This window comes from Anas acuta, chromosome 4 (genome assembly GCF_963932015.1).
Source record: "Anas acuta chromosome 4, bAnaAcu1.1, whole genome shotgun sequence".
In the NCBI taxonomy this organism is placed as follows: domain Eukaryota; kingdom Metazoa; phylum Chordata; class Aves; order Anseriformes; family Anatidae; genus Anas; species Anas acuta.
This window is the reverse complement of record NC_088982.1, coordinates 14,701,336-14,723,474: the sequence shown is the minus strand read 5'-3', so window position 1 is coordinate 14,723,474 and position 22,139 is coordinate 14,701,336. Positions and strand designations below refer to the sequence as shown.

General features: G+C 36.6%; 1 protein-coding gene across 11 annotated transcripts in view; it reads left to right on the top strand.

Annotated features, from left to right (window-relative positions):
* Window positions 1-22,139, top strand: part of RAB28 (RAB28, member RAS oncogene family) — a 64,951-nt gene that overhangs the window by 4,097 nt on the left and 38,715 nt on the right. For 6 of the 11 annotated variants that reach the window (XR_011095846.1, XR_011095847.1, XR_011095848.1 and 3 more), the window contains exons 2-5: window positions 1,864-1,899; window positions 2,918-3,014; window positions 8,313-8,401; window positions 15,089-15,218. Coding sequence is in view for 8 of the 11 variants with exons in the window: in XM_068679926.1 (XP_068536027.1) it covers window positions 1,864-1,899; window positions 2,918-3,014; window positions 8,313-8,401; window positions 15,089-15,218 (352 nt within the window). In the remaining 3 variants the exon portion in view is untranslated. Of the gene's footprint in view, window positions 1-1,484; window positions 1,574-1,863; window positions 1,900-2,917; window positions 3,015-8,312; window positions 8,402-15,088; window positions 15,219-22,139 lie in introns of all 11 variants that reach the window. The other 5 variants (XM_068679927.1, XM_068679931.1, XM_068679932.1 and 2 more) reach the window with 3 other exon arrangements.

Genomic DNA, 22,139 nt, shown 5'->3' with positions numbered 1-22,139 from the left:
TATTATCTGAGAGGGGTGTTTGTAAGATTTCACTAGTGCTTTTTTGTTCACAACAGCACATGAAGATTGTTTGAAGTATTAAGAAAAGTGTGCAAGCCTGCCAAGCTGGGTCTCATGGCAAGTCTGCTGTGAGAGGTGATGGCTTGGTTGTCTCAGAGATGTTAAGGAAGAAGGCCTTCTTGACAGCATGCTGTCCCCAAATTTCTAGATTAGTGACTGAAACCTTCTGAATCCAAATTTATTTTTGTAAAGTGTTCTGATCATTTTATTTCCTTTTAAAGCTACAGTTCTGCCAAACCATTATTTAACTTCTACTGTATTTTTACATAGCTCATCCCCATCATATCTTCACAGGTAAAGCTGTTAGGCAGAGTATTTCATGGGAAGTGTAGTAGAGAACATTTTTAGGACTGAGGGGAGTATTTGCATTGTAGAGGTACCTGAATATACATTGAGATAACTCCTCTGACTGGTGTGGACGAGTTTGAACTGTTGCTCATTTTGTGGATAAATGGTTTTTCTGTGAATGAATAGAGAACTCCAGTCTGGTAACCCAACGCCTTCCGTGAGCACTAACATTCATTAGAAAAAAATTAAAAAGGAGTTAGTCAATGACTTTTCTGCTATAAATTCCTTTGCATTCAAGAGCACAGTAGAAGAAAACTATTTAAGAGAACTTTGCCATGCTGTTGATTGCTTGCCGCTCTTATGGGCTGGCTGTTAATTGAATGGATGTTGTTTATTTTTACTAACACCCTTAGAAGCCCTCAGGGAATATTGAGTGTCACAGAGTGATAAAGCTAATATTTACCAAGCCCTTAAAACAAGAAGGGAGTGGTTGCTTATATAATAGGGATCTAAATTAGCATGTTGAAGAATACAGCACACTATGATAGAGGCAGATGATATTGTCGTCTGTGCTTTGGTACTGATTTCCTTTTATGAAAGGGAAAAATTCCGGAAGTCTCTTATAGTGTATTTATTTCTGCAGTGTTCTTATTCTTATCTACGTCTTTAAGGTCCTAAAAGATTAAAAAGGTCTTTGTAATCCTGAAATGCTACCTACTGACATTTTTGATATAGATTTTTTTTTTGTACTACAGTCTAAGTTTGTATTGAATTTAATTTGTGCGTGAAGTTGGTAATACTGTTACGTAGCTGTAGGCAGAAGAATCTTTTCACAATTCATCCTCTGTGGTCTTTATCCTTTACACAGTGATATAAATATATAAGCATACTTGTGCTATTTCTAGTTTACTTTTTTTCTTTTCTTTCCCCATTTACTTATTTATTTTTAATTCTCTGTGGGCTTGAGTTCAGTGAAGTAAATGAAAATGCTGCTATAGTCTTTAAGTGATTTTTTGGATTACTTCCTGAACATATCTTCTGATCCCAAAATACCACTTAAGTATATTCCTATCACTGTCATATTTAATGTGATTAGAACCAAGAAAACAGTATATCTTCTGTTATTTACTTCACAGGTAATTGTGTAGTTCAATAGATGTTTGCCTTTTCATGCTAGAGCTTTAATGCTGGAGCTCTTGTGGTCATGTTTTCTTGCAGAAGAAGAGTAAGTTACCATTTTTTTTTCCTGTGTGTGCTTGGCATATTGCTATATAATTTAGATAATTGTTATAACAGCTCTATTAACAGAACTTGCTGATTCTTTTTTTTTTTTTTAACTGTTGGTGCTATTTTGCTATTGCATTTTTAATTAAATGTGCTCTAACAGCAATTACTAATAACAGTTGATGTGAATCGCTTTTTCAGGCCTTGATGAACTGAAATCTGGAGGAAAAAAAATCCTTCTTGCTCATTTATTTATTTATTTGTAATGACTATTTTTTATTATTGTTCCAGGGCTTTTGTGAGGCTCTCAGTCTTCCCCCCATACATGTAAATGCATATTTTTCTGCTATTAGTTTGTTCTTATATTTCAGATGTCACACCAACAAGAAATTTCTAAGCATGTGCCACAACTTGATGTAGGATGTATGTTAGCTACCTGACATTCATATTTAATATAGCATTTTGTTTTTTTTCCACAGCATGAACTTGTGTATTCTTTGTAATTGCATGTTTCTCTTTTTTCTTTCTTTTTTTTTTTTTTTTTTTTAAATGGTGGGGCTTCTGTCTGTCTAGAAATCTTATATTGCTAGTGAAAGAAAAGAAATGCCCTGCTTCATTACTTTATGTAAGCTGGGTATCCTTTCAGCAGTATGTAGCAAAACCTGATTCCAATAGTGTATTTAATAAATCCATATAACATAAATCGAAGAAATAAGATTCCAGAGTTCTCTTTAGAGGAATGTTTCTGTAAATGTACATTCTTAACCCAAGTTTAGTCGTTTCTCTGTAAAAGTGTGTGCAGTCTCTCTTCCTATCTTAGACCGCATGTAGTTGCTGATCCGGAAGCTTTGATGCACAGGGGCAGGAATCCTGCCACACTTTGGAGCCCCTGTGGGACTGTGCTGTGCAGATATCCCTTCCCTCACAGAAGGCTGGTCTGGGGTTGTGGTGTTATGCAGCAGGGATGGACCCTTGTTTGGGAAATTTAATACTTTTTTAAAATAGTGAGCTTTCCAGGTATGGATACTGTCATTTAGATTTGTGTCAAGTTGAGCATGCTGTTGGCACCTTACTCAATTTTGTGTAATATTTTGTGATATGAATATCAGAGTGTCTTTGAAATGCAAAGGAAATACGCGCCTTGCTGATTTCTGCATACATTAGTAGCCATTGCCACCTGCTGTTACTAAGCTGAAGCTGGCTGGAATGCTTATCAATATAAATTCATGAACACTGGCAGCACACATTGACTTTAAACTGTTTACCTGTGTTTTGTACTTCTGGTTTAATACAACTTATTTTGCTGTTTAAAATGACAACGTAATATGATATTGTTCTTTTTTAGACATCCTTAGCCACACGTTTTGCCCAAGAAACTTTTGGAAAACAGTACAAACAAACCATAGGACTGGACTTCTTCTTGAAAAGGATAATATTGCCAGGTAAGAGAATAAAGATTCTTAATGCTGAAAGGTTGAGATGCAGTAAGACTCCAGAAACAGTCTTCAGAGTAATGTATACTAAATAAGCTTAGTACAGTGCTTTTTATGGCAAAGTAAAACAGGCTATTTAGAAAAAATTTGCTTAGTATGTTCTTTCCAGGTGACAAAGGGTTATGTATTTGCAACATATCTTTAAGTATTTAAGTTAAGCACTGCATTCAAGTAAAAGGAATGCTATGCTATTTGTATTCATGATTTTTATTATCTCTGTTTGAGCATACTCGCTGTTCATGTGAGTAGTGCAACATAAAACAGTGAAGTAGAACTTTAAATGTATTCGTTGAAAATGTATATGTATTTTGAAAGAAATAGTTTTATTATTATTATTATATTTTTAATGAAATACACAACTTGTATTTGGGTTGTGTGTGAGAAGCATAATGCAGCTATGGAATCGCAGGGCTCTAATATGTGAATGCTGTTTTATGCAAGGCAGCATGAAATTGCTGGCATTTAATAGACCACTAAAATTTAGGGTCCCTTGGCACTCATAAAAATACAGTTTGAGCATTCAAGATGTTTCACTTCACAACGGCAAAGAAACTATTTAGATGCCAGTTGCAGCACACTGCATGGAAAATGCAGAGAAATAATTAAAAAGAATAGTTGCTGCTAGAAGCTTGTTTCTGAACAATTGGAAGTGTAAAATAAGGCTTTTCACTGAGTGCTTTGTTGCTCAGTTTCCAAGCATGGAAGTTTTTCGATGTAAGCATTTCCTCCTGTTTTCTGAAATAAAAGTTGGAAAAAATATGTTTAATGGTTAAAGTTGTAGTGAGATTTGATAAAGTTGATGCAAGTTCTGTGTTTTTTCATTGCGGGTTGGTGGGAGAAGCAAACCCAGATATTTAGTATTTCAACTGTAACCTGATGTCATAAGAAAATAGAAGGTCCTTGAACTTATTTTTGTGAAAAAATTATATTGATGATAATTTTATGATTATGTGTTACTCTGCATAAACAGAGTAGTCTAGTCAGAATATTCCTGTAAGCACTGTCTTGGTTTGGCCACTTTGCTGTACTTCTTCAGTATCTGCTGAGCAATATAGTACCAAACTTCAGTGCTTATTTCTGCATATCATCAACTGAATGTTTTCTTATTGTCCTGCTCATTCCTTCAAAAATGCCAGTATGCAGATTACATACAGCAGTACTTGCAAATGGAATGTGTACACAAATCATGCAGTGTGAATGCTGAGAACTTGTATTTTGCAAGTTTTTTTTTTTCCAGCTGCTAAGCATACAGAAGCTATTAGTACATTACTGGGATTCTAAATATTCTTCTTGAGCAGGAAAATTATCAACTGTTGACCCATTAATAATTTACTTTGTTCTAATTTATTCTGTCATAAAATCAGAATGAAGATGCAAATAGCACCAAAACAACAACAAAGTCGTTGCATCTCTTTTCTTTGTTTATCAGTAACAAAATACTAACAGACATGGAATGTATTCATATTTAGAAAAAAAAAAAGAAAACATTTTTCTGTAGGTTGTCATTCAGGTTTTGCCTTTGAATGTACGTAGGGAGATATAAATTTTGTGTTTTATAGGTAACCTGGACTGGTGGGGGAGTGAGAGGGAAGTAAGGGGGGAGGTAATATTTCTAAATACTGCTATGGAAAGCATTACTTAAGTAAATGGATTTTTCTAATTTCTTGATTAGTTCTGGGTTTGCAGAGCTGCTATGTTTACTTGTAAGGCTAATTCATACCACTGCACAGGATTTATAATCTGCATATCTGTAGGCAAAAGAGGCCTGATTTCTCTTATTTAGTAGAATAGTTAACAATTGCCTATGTTACAGTGTTTGAAATGCGTTTTTCTCCTTTAAATGTAAGCAAACACTTCAGAACTTAAAATTACTGATTTCTAGAATTGCACAGAAGTTTATATAATGATGCAATAATGCAAAGTCCATTTTAACTTGTAAAATAAAGTACTGGTATTATAATTTTTAATAAAAGGTCTATTTATCTCCAGTTCTTTCAGTAACTGATGCAGTCTTGCAGTGAAAGAGGAAAATACTTGGTAAAACGGTATGAGTTAATACAAATAGTCATTTGACTCCTATTTATTTGATTACTATTTAATTGATGATTTAAATTAATCTTTGGTTATGTGCAATATGATACATTATTTAGGTGCTGAAAATTCTCTTCATGAAGTTTATTTGAAGTATTTTTCTCAAATGCAAATCAATTTCAGTATATTTTGTGACGCAGTATGTTGTATAGTCTGGATGCAACCACGGTGCAGATTTTAGTGCTTAAATAGCGTATGTGTTAGTCCGAGCTTCTGCTGATAGAGATCCTTAAGAGCCATAGTCAGAAACTTTTAGGAGGGTTGTGGGTGCAGTTCAGTAAACAAGATTCTTCCGTGAGAAGGATTTTTTAAGTTGTCAGTGCAAGAAGTGGGCAGACGTGTTTTTAGCTCCATCTTGACAGTGCAGCACTTTAAGTAAGGTTAACCAATGCACCAAGTGTACCTCTGCAGGGTTGCTGTTGAATCAGCCCAGTGGCTTTAGTTCATACCGAAAGTGATCTAGAAACCTGCACTGTGTTGCTTCAGCTATTTTATCTTTGTACTTGAACAAAGTAAAAAAGTGTTACTGTTTTCTTGTTCGGTGTATTATTATTGCTCCGGGATTCTTCAGTTATTTTTATTGTGTGTTAACTTTGTTTCTGTCTTAATTTATGCCTTGTTAGGTTCTTTTTATTTTGTTCCTGTTCTCCAGTTTGTATGTTCCTTTTAAATATACATTAAAAAAAATAAAACAGATTTCAAACTTTTTGCAGAAAATTTAATCTGTTGTTCTCATAGTTATTAATTGAATATTTGCTAGGCAAATGATCTGATGTTTTTCTTCTGTCAAAATAACTTTAACATCCTTCTTTCTCCCCCAAAATCAATCTGAGCACAAAGCAAATACTACAGGACCTGTTTTTTAGAAAGGGGAAAGTAAAACATTGTATAAGGGACGATCAATATTAATTTCAGTAGTTAGCGAGGTCTTAATAAAGAACCATTTCATGCAAATGAACATTCCAATATTTTTTTCTCCAGTCTTCTGTTGTTAGTAAAGGAAAGTAAATAGTAGGTTTTTAAGTTGAGGCAGACCATTTAATTTAATGTCCTGTAATAAAGTTTCTCAGATAATCTCCGAATCCAGGTACTAAGCCCAGTTTGCTGTGCATGGTTGCTACTCTTGGGGGAGAGAGAGAGGATGAAGTTAGATTAGATTTAAAGCATTTGAACACAAAATCGGGCATCCGAAAGTTGTTGGGTTTGAAAGTGGTCATGGTTCTAAAGCTTTTTTTCTAAATAGCTGGTATGAATGATGTGCTTAATTTCCAGTAGAGTGCATGCAACCAGGTTTGGGTAGAATACTTAAGCGTTGTGGACTTCTTGAGCATGTTTCTTTTGTTTACTCACTAAGGATGCGTGGTCACTTCAAGCTTTGGGCCAGCTGATAAGACCTGCTTATCCATGACAGATGCTCTGTGGAAGACTCTTACCTGCATTGTCTGCAGTCACTCCTGCTCTAAGCTTTAAAAAGAATCAAATAATAAATTGCAGTAGGTGCACTGTCAAAAGAAACAAACTTCTTACTCTATAAAAGGTTGCCTTTACTGGAGTGTTAGACTTATTTACTGAGGTACATTCGGAATTTCTTTATCTTAATGTTTGCTAAAACTTGAAAAAAAAAAGTTTGAAAAAATTTAGAAGTACTCTGACCAGATTGTCCCACGTTCATCCCTGCGTATTTGAGACCAAATTACCCGTTTAGGAAATCTCTGCTTTTAACCAGATAAAAGCAAGATACATCATAAAAATATACAGCATTACATTTAGTATCACAGGTAGTATGTATTCAGCTATATAGTTCTAACTTGTTCTTTATATCCCAGCACTCTGTGACTATATTTCCAAGGAACGCATTCACTTGCATAACTAAGGTGGTTTGTTTTAAACTGATGGCTGAACAGATCACCTTGTATAAAATAAGGTTGGTAATAACACAAAATAGCTGAATTAAAAGCATACCTTAACAGCCCCAAATACCCTTTTTCACTCAACTCAAGTTCTGTGATGGGGAATTTCTCTCTCTCTCTCTCTCTCTCTGTCTCTGTCTCTCTGTCTCTCTCTCTGTGTATACACACACATATATAGGAATAAAATTCATAGGCAGTTATGGTTGGTTTTGAGTACATAGGGTTGTCATTAATGTGATTTTATGGAGATTAGAAAAACTTTAAGTCAGATCTTACTGCATTAATTTGGTGCTTCCAGGTAATCAGTACAGTTTTGCAGTTTTCACTGCAAAATGAGTCAGATTGTACTTTAAAATCTGTAAGTGTGTTGTGACAAATTTCTCTGTGCCCATGTTTAGTCTGTGGGTTTGCAGGGTATGTATGACTTGGAGAATATTAAATATTCTGCATTTACACATATTTTTTTTCTTGTAACTATGTTTTGAAAGCCCATTAACAGTTTTAACATAGTTTTAATATCGAATCTGAAGACTGTTTAGAGTAGAAAGGAAGATCTGTTCTTGGTGTAGATTCTTGGAAGATGAAATTATGTAAATCACATTCGGCTTAGTTGCCTGCTTTGGGGTGGTGGATGGAGGAAATAATCATGGTCTGCATCTTCGGTGTAGACTTGTATCGGCATCTCCAGTTTAATTTGTCAACTATATAATTCTTTGTGGTACTACTAAGAGCATCATTACTAAAATACAATTACTCTGTGCATTTTCCACACTTCTAAATTTTCCTCTGAAATTTTGGAGGTGGAAGAGAAAGGGGACACAGTATTACCTAGTGTGGTTAGGTTGATATTAATTGCATTAACTTTCATTTCCAAGTGTTGCTCTATAGAACTTGCTTTCTCTGCATAGCTTTAGGCATTTCTTTATTAAAGTATGTTGTATAATTTCTAGTTAGGAATCTCATACTTCGTGCAATTCTAATTCTTTTCTATGAGGTAACTATATTGGGAAGTTAGTATTTAGCTATGGTTTTATGGCCTTGTAATGAACTACCTGGACGCAAGTGATTTTTTTTCCAAGTGATAGTCATTTTTATCTTTAAATTTGGTTACGATTTCTGCTATACTCATAAAAAGCTATTGCTGTTGATATGCTATGGTGTATTACCTGCCGTGATAATATATCTTTAATTTATTTCTATCTCAATTTTCCAGGTTATACAATATTTGTGTAACTTTCTTTTCCAGGAAATTTGAACGTTACTCTTCAAGTGTGGGATGTTGGGGGGCAAACAATAGGAGGCAAGATGCTGGATAAATATATTTATGGAGCTCAGGTACAGTATAAATGATTATAACTATATCTGTAATAATTATATAGAATTAATTCAAACTTTATTCTCAAAATTATGGATGTCTTGCATCATATTGTTTTCTAAATCTCAGAAATGTTGAATCTCTGAATCTAAACTTAATTGATATAAATATACAATTTTTTGGTGTTGATTTAAAAAGAAAAGGAAGGGTGTGCGTTTGTAGATCTGAACAACTCAAGAACAGATGTATGTTTCCATGCTTTTTGTCTTGAGTTAAGAAAAGCAATCATAGTAAATAGTAAGAGCTATTTGGATATCCACATGGTAGATATAGTGGCTGCTTTTAGAGCAGATGCCTCCTGGGGGGAAGAAGTAGAAGGAGGAAATTAAGAGCAATCCTACACCATTAAACTCATACATGCAACTGAGGTTATAGGAAGGCAAACAAAAGGAGGCAACCAGGTAGCTAAATGTTTTTGCAGAACTCCAATCCAATGAAAATTTATTTTATTTTTAGGTTAACTAAGTAACATAAAGTGAGTGATAGGTTTAGGTAAGAGCTAAATGTTATAATAGTATCTTGAGTTATGAGCTGATTTAGGAGGATGCACTGTATGTCAGACTTCCTAAAATGATTAATCCTACAACGTACTCTGTTATTTAATTTGGAGTTTCTAATGAGAACAACAAGCACGATACATTTAATTATACGATATTACATTTATCAGAAAATGTATCTGTTTTCTGCAGTAATTTATGAAGTATGGAATCCTAAAACTTGATTTGGATGGAACCTTTATGCTGATAAGTGCAGCACAGGAATGGCTAATTCTAAGAAGATTAGGAATTACTAGCTGATTGGATAAAGATAAACTTAATGTTTTGTCACTTTCAAAACCAAATACAAGTGTTTTTAGCTGTTGCATCTGTTTTATAGGGGTTTTTCTTATTTTTAATAAAAAACACTTTGCTGCCCTGTGAAAGGTATACCAAGCGACAGGAGAAACTGGCTTTCATGACAGAGAGAATTTGATTAATCACAAATTGTTGCCATATGCCCAAAGGGAACTCAGTGAAAGAAATAAAAGGCTATTAACCTTTTTCCTGCACTGCATTTGCTGATAAACTCAACAGTTCCTTATCCCTTGTTCCTTGATAGTACATCAAAAATTAATGACAGTACCCCAAAGTAGGTGAAAAAATTGATATCAGTAAGTCTAAAGTCAGAATAATATGACTTGTAGCCATTCTGAGCATATTAACAGCAAAAAAACCCTACATCCGATCTCTTCTTCACTTCTACTCAACCCCCTCCACGTCATTGCAAACCTATTTTTTTTTTTTTTTTAAGGAACTAATGGCTGTTCTCACTCCTGGTATTGGTGAACAATGTCAACTTCTGTAACAGGCTTCTTATTGTCAGAGCTGACTTTCAAGACACTATTCTATTAATTTTGTAACAGCATCTTTGGAAGTCAGATAAAACTTAACTTTATTTTTACCTATTCACGAAACACCATGAATAATTCTGAAAAGCCCTGCTTTTAGTTTATTTCCAGGCAGATGTTTTATTTCATGTTGAGCATCTCTAGCTGTGTAGAAGAAAAAGAAGAAAGAGGAAGTAGAACAAATAGGAAAACTTAGAAGGAAAGTTCCTTTTATGTACACAGAAAAATCCAGTGAATGGATGGCAAAGCAGCAAGAAAATAATTAGGAAGAGCTAGCATGGAATTATCAAGGGTTAATTTTGCCCAACCAATCTGATTGCCTTCTGCGGTGAGATGACCAGCTCTGTGGAGAGGAGAGCAGTCGATGTTGTTTACCTTGACTTCAGCAAGATCTTTGATGTAATTTCTCCTGGTACTCATATAGACAAAATATATAGATGTAAATTGGATGGATGAACCATAAGGTAACTGAAAAACTAAACAGACAGCTGGACTTAAAGGGAGGTGGTCCACAGCTCTGTGTCTTACTGGTGTCTGGTTGTGAGTTGCTTTCCTTAGGGGTCGATACTATTTCATGTCTTATTAATCCTTTGAACAGTGGAACAAAACATGGTTTGTAAGTTTGCAAATGGTTCCAAATGGGGGAGGAAGGGTCACTGTGCTGGAGGTGAGGGCTGATACTGCAAGAGACTATGACAAACAAGAGGAATGGGTCAAGAGAAATGTTGTGAAGTTCAGTGAAGGCAAATGGAAAGTACTGCACCTAGGACAGAGTAACCTCAGGCAACAGTACAGGCTGTGAATCGACTGCCAGAGAACCAGCTGGAGAGTGTCCAGCGAAGAACCACCAAGCTGCTTAATGTACTGGAGCATCACACGTGAGGAAAAGTAGAGAGAGCTGGGACTGTTGCTTCTGGAGAAGAGAAGGCTTATCAGTGTGTATAAATACATTAATGAAGGGGGCTAAGAAGACAGCTGAGCTCCTTTCAGTGGTATCCAGTGACAGACAGTGGTCACAAACACAGTACCATCTGAATATCAGGAAATACTGAAGGTGTACTGAGGGTGACCAAGCACTGGCACAGCTGAAAATGTGAAAATACCATTTCTGTTTATTTGCAAGGTATCATAATGATACTCTATTAAAGTTAATATTAGAAAAAAAATACAGTTTTGCTCTAACACTTCATGAACATTAAAAAACAAAATGAAAATTGTAGTTCATTCATACTGAAATCCCCCATAGGAGGAGGGCAGCTGAGGATAAGCCTGAAAACCAAAACAAGTGTTTTTAGTTATTGTTCTCTGTAGCTTTCTCCGATGTCCAAGATTTACCACAATAAACTTGACACCTTTTAAATGGTGATTGTCCACTATTCAACCAGTCACTATATTCATACTGTTATGACACTTCCATAATTGCAGGTCTCTTGTATAATAGTGCTACTGCTGTTTGTGTAGTAAATATTTCAGAACCACTCTCATCTCTCAGCTGTAATTGCTAACCCTATCCACGTATCTAGTTTAAAGTATCCTTAAAAGCTGGCATATGCTACCTCATAAATTGGCTTGTTAATAGTAGTAAAAGTACTGCAGACTCTGCCTTCTCTAGAGACCAGCAAATCATTTCTGCAATATTCTAAGTTTCCAGTGGCCTATTTTTTTGAACATATTCTATAATTCTGAAACAAAAAGCACTCACATATGCACTAATGTAAGCAAAATGTCCCTATTACTGGACTGCAATTATGCAAGCAGGGACTATTTGCCACATTGCTGGAGACTAGAGAATTAATACACTGTTCTCAGCATGTTGTCCTCCATATGTGCCAAACCTTTTTCATGGCAGTGAAATGTGCTAATTATTTAAAATAATAATAATAATAAAAAGCCAGTGTTAATTTTCCATCTCAATTCCTCATGCATAATAGGGAAATAACAGGCTTTATACTGTCTACTCATTCCATAGTAGTCCCTATACCGTAAGTTGGTGGAAAATAATGCATTTTTTGGGAAAGCAGTGATGGGTTTTCTGTCTTAAATAAAAAAAATAAATAAATTTTAGCTGCGGAGCTATGGCTAGTCCTTTATTCACATCGCATTAAGTTGCTTACAAAGTGCTTTTTTGACAGAACTTAGGCAGGAAGTATTCTTTATGACTTGGATGATGTGGTGCCTTTTTTCTTACCTCTGAGATACTGTATCTGTCAAGTACAACAAGTATTCACAAGATTTAAAAAGAGAATAATTAAGAAAAGAATATGCTTTCATGGCAGTGTGTTAGGTCATGCAGAAGGGTGGAAAAAAAAAAGGAAGCTAGTTCCAAAATTTGTTCAATAATATGTTTCACGGTAAATCTACAATGAATGCCCTTTCTTCTGAAGGAATTGGCTACACTTGACTCGATCTGTAGCAGTGTAACATTTTGAAGAAGAATTAGTAGAAACAGCCAACATTAAGTGCTTAACTTATCAGTGCTGAAGATGCTTTAGATTTTTGCAAGGTGGTGAGAATAGGACTTGACTGCTGGTGAAAGAAATGCGCTGTGTGCTTTTTCTCATTTACAGCTTTCAGCTTTTTTTTTTGCCTTTACAATACCTGTCCTTCAGTTCAAATTTCCAAGAAGCATTTAATAACACATTTAATAACACAGGCTTATGTTACGAAAGACATATATACATACAAAGTCATTTGGATAGTTAGAAAAGTGTTCAGGAGATACTGAGACAAGATATTAAGGGATAAATTGTAGAATAGTTGGATGAGGGAAGTGGATGTTTAATATTAGATTTGATTAGTGAAGTAAAGGAAGGAAGATAGAGAAAAGAAGATGGGTGTCACAATTTATAACTTTCTTAAAGTAACTAGTGAAAGCTGTTCTTCAGGAAGTAATAGTGGATATACCAATGTAAGTCACAAGAACTCAGTTTGCCAAGGAGTTGATGGCATTGAAGGAAAAGGGGATTTTCTGTAAAGGGGATTTTCTGTGTGTTTTACTGATCACAGAATCATAGGAAGGTTCACATTGGAAGGGGTCTCATGAGGTCTCTAGTCCAACCTCCTGCTCAAAGCAGAGTCAGCTGTGAGATGAAACTAAGTTATTCAGGGCTTTGTTGAGTTCCTTCTTGAAATCTCTAGGATGGAGACTTCACAACCTCTTTGTACAGCCTATTCCACTGCTTGGTTCTTCTCATGCTGAAAAAGCTTTTCCTTGTATCTAGTCAGAATCTCTCGTTTCAACTTTTACCCATTATTTTTCATGCTCCTGCCATGCACTGTTGTGATTCTGTCTTCTCAACAGACTCCTCCTGGCTCTGGGAAGGCTGATTTTAGGTCCCTGCAAAGCCATCTCTTCTGCATAATGAGCAAGTTTCGTTCCCTCAGCTTTTCCTGTTAAGACAAGTGCTCCAACTTCTGGTCATTTGGTGACCTTCCACTGAACTTACTCCAGTTTACTGATGTCTTGTGGTATCTAAGACTGGAGTTCAGATGTGATTTGACAAGTGTTGGTATTAATATGTCCCTCAATCTAGTGGCTGTGCTACTGCTAATGCAGCCCAGAATCCTGTTGGCCATCCTTGCTACCAGGTATCAATGCAGGCTCCTATTTGGCTTGCTGTCCACCAAGACCTGAAGGTCACTTTAAGATGCTCCCCAGCCTGCATTGTTTATTCCTCCTTAGCCGCAGGACTTTGCATTTGTCCTTGCTGAATGTTGAAAGGCTATTGTTTGCCCATTCCTTGAGTGTGTCTACATGCAGACTGTAGCCCTGCCCTTGAACATGTTGGCTGGTCCTCTGAATTCAGTGGTGTCTGCAAACAATGCATAAAATCATATAAAAAGAGATCTACTGATATCTTCCCTCCAACCTTTTACCAGCATTATCATGCGTTTCATCAGTCTTGTATTTGTTGAAGCATTCAATTTTTTTCAATTTTCTTTTGTCAGTCATGTTTTCTAAACCTCTGATACTGCTAGTTATCTTCTAGCCTATCCTTTTCTTGACGTTGTGTCCAGAGTTGGATGCAATATTTCACCTGAAATGTTTCATGCCAGTGTGATATTTGCTTTTTTTGTTACAAAATAAGCTTGATTTATATTCAGCTGTGATCTACTGTAACTCCTTGATCCTTTTCTATAGAACCTGCTACAAAGCCAGATGTTTCCTATCCTCGTGCAGCTGATTATTCCTTCCTTTGAACTTGTCATGGTACTTATTGAACTGCATCCTATTATTTTTAGACTGTTTCTCATTTTATAATCTAAACTGTCCTCAAATACTCTTGTAGTCTTTACCAGTTTGTATAGTCTGTGAAATTAATTTAACGGGTACATTATATTTTGTGATCTAAGGCAGTCCTTATAAAACTATCAAGTAAAGCAGGGCCCAGACAAACCTGTGAAAAACTTGACTTGAAAAATCTGTATGTATTTGTATGAATTATATTTATAAATTATGATTTTGAAATAAATGAGAAACAGTGCTCGATTGCGGGGATCTTTTCCAAATGTGAACTCCATGAAAACAAGCACAACAGAATCGAATTCTAACTTTATTCGTTGTATACAAGATTCTCAGAAATGCCTGTTTTGAGTATTCATCACCTGTAGCCTGGTCCACAGCCTCTGAAATGCATGGAACTACCCTCTTCTTGACTTCTAACCATTTCTAATTTGTCCTTTGAAAGTTAAAAAGATTGTTAGTACTTCTTGCTTGGCTTCTATAGCGGTAAAGGAAGGGAGCTGGACTTTCTTCCCAAAGGAAAGCAGAGATGTAACAAGTTGGGCAATGTGCAGAAATGTATGCTTAAGCTGTTTTTTTTCTTTTTTTTTTTTTTTTTTTCCTCAGGAAGGGAACAGTAAACTACAAATAAGATTAGCTAAAATAAAAGTCCTTCTCCAGTGTGATTTTTCTCTTACCATTAGTATGAAACGCTTTTTAGATTTTTCACAATGCATATGCAATTTGATGTATTTCTAATGTAACTAATTGTACTCTTTCCTGAATTGCCATATTTTTCTCCCTTTGTAGTTCATCTAGTGTCTGAATTTGGAACACACAGAGTGCAGATGAAGTACTGTAGTAAAATTTGTTTATTACAGTGGCTTACACTGACTCTTGTTTAATTCCTGAGAAGATAAAATGTCATTAATTGTAAATGCCCTATTTTATTATAATAATAAATTAGACTAATGCAGATTTTGCCATATTAAAATATTTTTACAACTTGTAGCATTTTAAATGTATCTTTTTCTTTAGGGTATTCTTTTGGTTTATGATATTACCAACTGCCAGAGCTTTGAAAATTTAGAGGACTGGTATAATGTGGTAAAAAAAGTGACTGAAGAATCAGAAACACAGCCACTTGTGGCCTTGGTTGGAAATAAAAGTAAGTTATTCATATTTAAATATTAATTGGAATACTCTGGATGTTGCTCTCTAGTGAAGAAATGTCACAGGGCATATATCATCAGTAAAACGAAACTAAATAATACTGTCTTGTGCATTACTGCCATGTACAGATGACATATTTGGGTGTACCTCAGGGTTCTGGGCAGTTAAGTTGAGGAACTTTTTGCAGCCTATCTGCCTGTGTTTTCTTAGAGAGCAGCACACAGCAGTGGAGAGATGTCTCATCCATGTTTGAATTTGATAGGGCTTTAGGATATAGCCATGGCATGCATCTAGAATGGAGACCCGAGAAGCATTCCTGGCTCTAATAACAGATATATTTCATGGTTCTGTAGGTCAAGAGACTGGTATGTTAAGCACTTGTATCTGTTACTTAAAGTACACTAGACACAATATTTGAGTTGTTTATTAGGCCTTTTTACATGCTATCTCTGATTTTGCACGAGTTTACTTATTTCCTGTTCTCTGGATTTTTTTTTAACTTGTCCTCTTATTGATCATGTAAGTACAAAATAGCTCCTTTAAATAATGATCACCTCATTAGTTCCCTAATTAGCTGGATATCAAATTCCCCCATTTCCAGTTAAGAAATTTTCAGAAATATTATTAGCATATCTGAGGTCTTGATCCTTGTTCTGTTACCCTTTTTGTATCAAAGATAAGAGCAACATAAAACAATTTTATAAATAAAGTCAAGTGGTAGAAGCAGGTACCATTTTTAACAATTTAAATACATTTATTTGAACAACATACAACAGACTTTTTCTTTTCACTTTCTGATTCCCTTGTGTCTGTGTCACAATGTCCACATCAAGAACAAATCTGGAAAAAAACAAATAAACAAACAAACAAAAAACCATTCTCATCCAGAAAGGTAATGCTTAAAATAATTTTAATACAATCTAGAGACAACGCTTTTATTCAGAAACGTTAATGTAATGTTGCTACTATGATGCTATAACATTTTATGATCTTCATTGTGAAAGAAAACAGGGAAGACATTGGGAAGAAAACAGTGGGAAGAAAACAGGGAAGCTCTTAGAGTTACAATATACAGATAACATTTCTGAAAGTATAACATAGTGTTGTTCTGCATCAGACCAAAGTCAATAATACAGATTCTGTTGAAATTCATATGAAAAACATATTTCACTGATTTATATTTTGTCCCAAAACTGTACTTGCTAACTGGAGTTCTGCAAATCTTAAGAGGCATTTGTAGTAGGATACTTTGTAACATAGGATAAGTAAAATTCTTTTGTTAGAATGACTCCATAGAGGTACTAGATCAAACTCTGTTTTTCATTTGCAATTAAAGGACTTTGTTTTGTAATTATTACACCTTTAGTATGTATTTTTTTTCCTCATATACATGTCTCTGATTCTTTAAAATCCAACTATTTCCTGGGGAGCATCTGCAAACAAAATATGGTTTTGTAGGTGAGTTTCCAGATAAAGACAGATGCTGACTAGGGAAATGGTTTTCATTTCATGGTGATGGCAGCTGAAGGAATAGTGTACTTGCTAACTTGCTTTTCATGAGAAACTGTGTATAAAGAAAAAAAGGAAGCTATTACTTTTGTGTGGTCCTAAGGATACTTGTTGGTTTTGCACACATTGAACCCCTTGGTATCTCTCAAAAGAAGGCAGGCAGGAGGTAGTTTTACAGTTGACATGCTTTTAATTTTATTTCAGCATGATAAGAAGTTCAGCTTTTAGAACTGCATTACTTTTATGAATTTGATAAAACAGAAGAATATCTAGGAGGGCTTCCCCCTCAGTACTTCAATAGCCTGTGAGAGGTTACTGATGTTACTGAAATAAAAAACAAGGTAAGTGTTTATATAGAAGTATGGTATTGATTCTTGCATATTATGAAAGGATAAAGCTACTGATAACAAGTTCTTCAGGTGGAATCACTGTGTTCAGAATAGCTCAGCTTTACTCAGTAAATTATCAGAGACCTATGCATGACATAAGAGCAATAGGTTTGAAGTCAGTAAAAGCCATTTGATGAACTAACAAACTTACTTGACCTTGTACATTGTAAAGAACATTTTTCAGTCAGTAGTTTGGCTCAGAACTGCACTGTGTTTTTGGAGCTATTTGTGTGTTTTAGAAAAATATCCAGCTATATTCACATCCCCAGAGAAGTGATTCATAGAGTCATAGAATGGTTTGGGTTGGAAGGGACCTTAAAGATCACTCAGTTCCAACCCTGTTGCCATGGGCAAGGACACCTCCTACTAGACCAGGTTATTCAAAGCCCCATCCAGCTTGGCCTTGGTGTCGATGGCAAACTTGCTGAGGGTGCACTTAATCCCACTGTCCATGTCACCGACAAAGGTGTTAAATAAAGCAGGTTCCAATACCAGTCCCAGCAGAATGCCACTCATCGCTGATCCCCACCTGGGCATTGAGCTGTTGACCTCAACTCTTTGAGTGTGACCATCCAGCCAATTCCTTATCAACCAAGTGGTCTATCCGTTAAATCTGTCTCTCCAATTAGAAGACAAAGATGCCATGTGGTCTTCTCATGTTGGCTGTCACCAATCACCTCTCTCTTTTCCATGTGCCTTAGCATAGTTTCCAGGAGGATCTGCTCCATGGTCTTGCCAGGCACAAAGGTGATATTGACTGGCCTGTAGTTCCCCAGGTCTTCCTTTTTTCTCTTTTTAAGAATGGGGCTTATGATTCTAACACTCAATCTAATGCTATCCTAATTCTATTTTTCTGATAAAAATTTTAAAAATATTGCCAAGAATAAATGAAGATAATTGTGTGGTATTTGAAAAGTTGGGCCAGCATTTAGATCCCTCTAAGAATTTTGAAACCTTGCTGAAACCATGCATTTTGAAATTTGGGTGTAAAATAAGTGCTACTCTTTTAAGCATACTTAGTTAAGCTTTGGCTCTCATTTGAGTTTTTTCACTTACCCGTTTCTTACAGACAGTATATTTCGGTTTCGGGGTGAACACATCTGGGATCTCTGCTGTAGTGCTTCAGGAAAAAAAAAAAGGAATAACTATATTTAAAAAAAAACAAAAACAAAAACAAAAACAACAACTCAAAATCAATTGTTTTCTCAAATGATCTTGTTCTTAAACACAAGTTACTTTAAGTACAGTAGTGTATAGTGTGTAATTGTGTACTAGCTGTTAATTTGGCTATAAAACTTCATGATTTATTGGTGTTCTGTTACATCAATTTGTAGTCAGTCTGTTAAATTTGTTAAGTTTCCTGCAATTTCTTCAGTATTCCACCAAACAAACAAAATGTTCAGTGGTGTTTTAAATTAATCAGTGCTAGTTTTGACTATTCTATTTTGTTGTACATTGCAATAGATTGAAAGAACACACACAGTAGGTTACTGTGTGTCTGTTGAAAGCACGACAATTGAGTGATGGCAATTCATTAAAATGATGTGATTGTAAGAGGTTAAGATTTACTTATGAAACAGTAGAAAGATAATTTCTACATACAAAGCTCTAACCAGTCTCCAGTCTCATCTATCAGAAATTTATTTGAAAATAATGTAATATTATGAATTGAGATCTTCTAAATTCTTGAGAATTTAAGTCATCTTAAGGTGCCTATCCTCCTGCTGGGTGCTTAGTTTTATTCTTCACTCTTCCTTCCCATACATTTTTTCTCTAACAGATTCTGTAAGAGAAAGTAAAAAATTGATTTCATTCGGACCTGCTGAAAGTCAGACCTTACCCGGACCTGCTTCCTGCAGTTATGTCCTGTTGTCAGTTAACCTGATCTTTCGATATGCATTTTGTGTATGAGCAAGGAGCTCATCAACAAGATCAAAAAGAAGGTCTATGAAATGTGGAAAAAGGACCTGTCCTCTTGGGAGGAGTATAGGAGTATTGTCAGGGCCTGCAGGGATGCAACGAGGAATGCTAAAGCACACCTGGAGAAGAAGCTGGCAAAGGAGATACAGGATAATAAGAAGGGTTTTTTAAAGTATGCAAACCCTAAAGGGAAGACTAGGGATGATGTGGGTCCCCTGCTGAATGAGGGGGGTGTCTTGGTAACAGGGGATGCTGAGAACGCAGAGATACTAAATGCCTTCTTTGCTTTGGTCTTTGCTTCAAAGACTCTCCCCTGGGACTCTTGGACCCTGGAGGGAGGAGAAAGAATCTGGGAAATGGAGAGCTTTCATCTGGTTGAGGAGGAAGTGGTTCAGGAGTGTCAGGGTGGGATCAATGCACACAAATCCATGGGCTCCAATGGGATGCATCCACATGTGCTGAGGGAGATAGCAGAGGTGATCGCCAAATCGCTCTCTATCATTGAAAGGTCTTGGAGAACAAGAGAGATGCTCAAAGACTGGAGGATAGCCAATATCACTGGTCTTCAAGAAGGGCAAGAAGGAGGATCTGAGAAACTACAGGCCTGTCATGCTCACCCCTCTGGAAAGGTGATGGAACAGCTTGTTCTGGATGCCATCTCCAAGCTATTGGAAGAGAAGGTTATGAGGAGTAGTCAGCATGGATTCACCAAGGGGAAATCATGCTCGACCAACCTTGTCGCCTTCTATGATGGCATCACCAACTGGGTAGATGGGGGGAGGGCATTGGATGTCATCTACCTTGACTTCAGCAAGGCTTTTGATACTGTCTCCCATGGCATCCTGCTGACAAAGCTGAGAAAGTGTGGGATAGAGGAGTGGACAGTAAGGTGGGTTGAGAACTGGCTGACTGCCCGAGCTCAGAGGGTGGTGATCGGTGGCGCAGAGTCCAGCTGGAGACGTGTGACTGGCAGTGTTCCCCAGGGCTTGGTGCTGGGTCTGGTCTTGTTTAACATCTTCATCAGTGACCTTGATGAGGGAACTGTGTCTGCCCTCAGCAAGTACGCTGATGATACAAAGCTGGGAGGAGTGGCCGACACTCCAGAAGGCTGTACTGCCATTCAGTGAGACCTGGACAGGCTGGAGAGATGGGCAGGAAAAAAACAAATGAAGTTTAACAAGAGCAAGTGTAGAGTCCTGCACCTGGGAAGGAACAACCACAAGTATCAGTACAGGCTGGGGGATGACCTGCTGGAGAGGAGCTCTGCGGAGAAGAACCTGGGGGTCCTGGTGGATGGCAGGTTGGCCATGAACCTTCAGTGTGCCCTGGTGGCCAAGGCCAATGGGATCCTGGCGTGGATTAAAAGGAGCATGGGCAGCAGGTCAAGGGAGCTGATTCTCCCCCTCTACTCTGCCCTGGTCAGGCCTCACCTGTAGTACTGTGTCTAGTTCTGGGCTCCCCGGTACAAAAAAGACAGGGATCTCCTGGAAAGAGTCTAGCAGAGGGCCACAAAGATGTTACGGGGCCTGGAGCATCTTCCCTATGAGGAAAGACTGAGAGATCTGTGTCTGTTCAACCTTGAGAAAAGAAGACTAAGTGGGGATCTTATTAATGTTTATAAACACTTTAAGTGTGGGAGACAGAGGGATTTGGCCAACCTCTTTTCAGTGGTTTGTGGGGACAGGACAAGGGACAATGGCCACAAAATGGAGCACAGGAAGTTCTGCACCAACATGTGAAAGAACTTCTTTATGGTGAGGGTGATGGAGCACTGGAACAGGCTGCTCAGGGAGGTTGTGGAGTCTCCTCTGGAGTTCAAGGCCTGTCTGGACGTCTACCTGGGCAACCTGCTTTAGGGAACCTGCTTTGACAGGGGGGTTGGACCTGATGATCTCTTGAGGTCCCTTCTTGCCCCTACAGTTCTGTGATTCTGTGATTTGTGCATTTGATAATAAATAGAATTTTAAAAGTGTAAAGTTGAATTTCTTTTTTTGGTTGTTTTATATTAGTTATAAATTGTAAGATGATGCTAATCCCAAAATTTACAGTTAGCATGGAATCTTAAATTTAACTTTCTTTGTAACTTACTTTGCAGTAGTTTAATTTTATTTAATATCATGTATATCTGAACCATGCTTATTTCTATGTTGCTATGTACAACTTGAGTTGCACCAGCAATAAAGGTTTAAGGCTTATTGTGAAGACTAACAAATACTTTTGAGCTTCAGTGCAGTAACTTTTATAGACATATTACTGTGAAATACTTTTGAGTTATATTGTGTAGTATAAATTAAGCTGTGGTCATCAAATGAATGTATTTTTTTCACTTAAGATGTTTACTTAAACTTAGGATTGATTTAAGGTTCAGTAATTCACAGTGGATCTTCTAGTCGTTAGTGTGAGTTAGAGAGGTTTTATGGTGTTATGTGTGACTGATGTGTTTCTTTCCTTTCTACCTTGACTACTACTATATATATTTTCCTCTGCACTAATCTATAGGCAGAGTCCTCAAGTGTCCTACCAACTTTTTCAGTGGATATATTGTAAACAAAAATTAACCCAGGTTGCATGGGAGCTACACTCATTTTGATTTATAGCTACCTAGATGGTCTTAGGGCGGTGGTTATCTGTAGCTTATATAGGGACTAGGAATTATCAGGTACTGTTGTATAGTGGATGGATGAATGATTTCTATCCCTAGAGATATTAACCAGACCAACTCCTCAATAAAGACTAATAACTCAGATTTTTAAACAGTCTTCATGACAGATGAGGGCACAGAGGAGAATGCATCAACACTAATTAAGAATGTTGACCATTTGTTCGTCTTAGCCATGATTAATTGATCTTGGAGTGCTATCTCTGAACAGGAAGTGATATGCTGTTACACTGTGAAGTTGAAAGGTTACATTTTAGTGTATCCTTTAACTTGCATTTACATACAATGTAAAATCTTTTTACCTATCTTATCTGAGTGCGGAAAGAAACATTTTCCAGCCCTGGTCCCAATGAACATTTGGCGTACTGTGTCCTAATGTGAGTCTGGCTGGTAACAGGACATACCCAGCCTGCATTTGTACTCAGTTACTGCCTTAGCC